This window comes from Rutidosis leptorrhynchoides, chromosome 3 (assembly GCF_046630445.1).
Source record: "Rutidosis leptorrhynchoides isolate AG116_Rl617_1_P2 chromosome 3, CSIRO_AGI_Rlap_v1, whole genome shotgun sequence".
Classification (NCBI taxonomy): domain Eukaryota; kingdom Viridiplantae; phylum Streptophyta; class Magnoliopsida; order Asterales; family Asteraceae; genus Rutidosis; species Rutidosis leptorrhynchoides.
Window position 1 is genome coordinate 655,478,825 of NC_092335.1, and position 2,926 is coordinate 655,481,750.

The following is a 2,926-nucleotide window of genomic DNA, read 5'->3' on the forward strand; positions in this document are numbered from 1 at the left end:
TAACGGTTTATGGATTGAGAACCCATATGACATCAAATTGGTGGCCTTTAATTATTTTAAAAATCATTTTAGTAATAACAACTCACGTACTTTCAAATTGCGTGGACCATTGTGTAAAACACTTGATGACGACGAGGCTTCCATCCTCGAAAAACCTTTCACACTATCCGAAATTCATGATGCTATATTAGAATGTGGTGGAGAAAAGACTCCGGGACCTGACGGTTTCAACATGAAATTTTTTTCAAAATATTGGGACGTTGTCAAAGATGACCTCCTCACGGTTTTCACTCATTTTTGGGAGGTTGGCAAAATTTCTAAAGGGTGTAATTCTTCTTTTGTATCATTAATCACGAAAAAGAATGACCCACAATTATTTGGTGATTACCGTCTAATCAGTTTAATTGGGAGCCTATATAAAATTATATCAAAAGTATTGACCAAAAAACTACAAAGGGTCGTATCTTAAGTCATCGGTTTTGAACAAAGTGCATACATTAAAAATCGTTACATTGTTGATGGTGTGTTATTTGTGATGAAGTTCTTCATGACATAAAGGTAACCAAAAGAAAAGGTTTCTTATTTAAGGTCGACTTTGAGAAGGCATTTGACAGTATTAGTTGAGACTTTCTTATGGAGATTATGGAATAAATGGGTTTCGGTCTTCGGTGGAGACAATGGATCTTTGCATGCCTTTCGTCCACGTCCATTTCGATTTTGGTAAAAGGATCTCCAACTAAAGAATTTGCCCTTCAGAAAGGTGTGAGGCAAGGGGATCCCCTCTCCCCTTATCTTTTTATGATGGTTGCCGAAGTTTTGAATCATCTTACTAAATCAGCGGTTCTTCATAATCGATTCTCAGGGATCCCAATCGGCCGGGGGGATCTACATGTAACTCACTTACAATATGTGGATGACACCTTATTTTTTGGTGAATGGAATAGACGTAATGCGCAAAATCTTACTAAAATTCTTAAGTGCTTTGAATCTACATCGGGTTTAAAAATCAACTTTCATAAAAGCTGTGTTTATGGGCTCGGGGTCTCGAAAGTAGAAACGAAAAATATGGCGGCTTGGCTCGGGTGCGTAGCAGGTACACTTCCTATTACATACCTAGGCCTTCCACTTGGTTCGTCGATGAAACTTTCAAAATCATGAGACCCGGTGTTCGAAAAGTTTGGTAAGCGGCTCGCGAATTGGAAAGGTAGATCCCTTTCGTATGGTGGTAGGTTTACATTAATTAAATCGGTATTATCTAGGTACCTCTCTATTTTTTTTTTGCTTTACCTTTCCCCGTCTTGTGTAATTGAAAAACTTGAGGGTTTGAGGCGTCGGTTTTTTTGGGGCGGGTCTTCCGATGTCTCAAAAATGGCATGGATCAAATGGGATACTTGCCTTATGCCTCGTGAAAATGGTAGGTTAGATGTTGCTGAAATGTCCCGTTCTTATTGATTAAAAACGTTCCATATTAATTGATTTCGTTGCGAGGTTTTGACCTCTATATGAGACGTTTTTCAAAAACTGCATTCATTTTAAAACAAACCATAACCTTTATTTCATCAATAAAGGTTTAAAAAGCTTTACGTAGATTATCAAATAATGATAATCTAAAATATCCTGTTTACACACGACCATTACATAATGGTTTACAATACAAATATGTTACAACAAAATAAGTTTCTTGAATGCAGTTTTTACACAATATCATACAAGCATGGACTCCAAATCTCGTCCTTATTTAAGTATGCGACTGCGGAAGATCTTAATAATCACCTGAGAATAAACATGCTTAAAATGTCAACAAAAATGTTGGTGAGTTATAGGTTTAACCTATATATATCAAATCATAATAATAGACCACAAGATTTCATATTTCAATACACATCCCATACATAGAGATAAAAATCATTCATATGGTGAACACCTGGTAACCGACATTAACAAGATGCATATATAAGAATATCCCCATCATTCCGGGACACCCTTCGGATATGATATAAATTTCGAAGTACTAAAGCATCCGGTACTTTGGATGGGGTTTGTTAGGCCCAATAGATCTATCTTTAGGATTCACGTCAATTAGGGTGTCTGTTCCCTAATTCTTAGATTACCAGACTTAATAAAAAGGGGCATATTCGATTTCGATAATTCAACCATAGAATGTAGTTTCACGTACTTGTGTCTATTTTGTAAATCATTTATAAAACCTGCATGTATTCTCATCCCAAAAATATTAGATTTTAAAAGTGGGACTATAACTCATTTTCACAGATTTTTACTTCGTCGGGAAGTAAGACTTGGCCACTGGTTGATTCACGAACCTATAACAATATATACATATATATCAAAGTATGTTCAAAATATATTTACAACACTTTTAATATATTTTGATGTTTTAAGTTTATTAAGTCAGCTGTCCTCGTTAGTAACCTACAACTAGTTGTCCACAGTTAGATGTACAGAAATAAATTGATAAATATTATCTTGAATCAATCCACGACCCAGTGTATACGTATCTCAGTATTGATCACAACTCAAACTATATATATTTTGGAATCAACCTCAACCCTGTATAGCTAACTCCAACATTCACATATAGAGTGTCTATGGTTGTTCCGAAATATATATAGATGTGTCGACATGATAGGTCGAAACATTGTATACGTGTCTATGGTATCTCAAGATTACATAATATACAATACAAGTTGATTAAGTTAGGGTTGGAATAGATTTGTTACCAATTTTCACGTAGCTAAAATGAGAAAAATTATCCAATCTTGTTTTACCCATAACTTCTTCATTTTAAATCCGTTTTGAGTGAATCAAATTGCTATGGTTTCATATTGAACTCTATTTTATGAATCTAAATAGAAAAAGTATAGGTTTATAGTTGGAAAAATAAGTTACAAGTCATTTTTGTAAAGGT

The 2,926-nt window shown here is 34.7% G+C and overlaps 1 protein-coding gene across 1 annotated transcript; it reads left to right on the forward strand.

The window, feature by feature from the left end:
- The first annotated feature begins 651 nt into the window (after positions 1 to 651).
- On the forward strand, positions 652 to 1,158 carry LOC139902509 (uncharacterized mitochondrial protein AtMg01250-like). Its single transcript, XM_071885123.1, has one exon. The coding sequence runs from the start codon at positions 652 to 654 to the stop codon at positions 1,156 to 1,158; it is 507 nt and encodes a 168-aa protein (XP_071741224.1).
- Positions 1,159 to 2,926: the final 1,768 nt, after the last annotated feature.

Bases quoted from the DNA above. Each gene is read 5' to 3' on its own strand.
- LOC139902509 (XM_071885123.1), top strand. From the start codon at position 652: ATGGGTTTCGGTCTTCGGTGGAGACAATGGATCTTTGCATGCCTTTCG.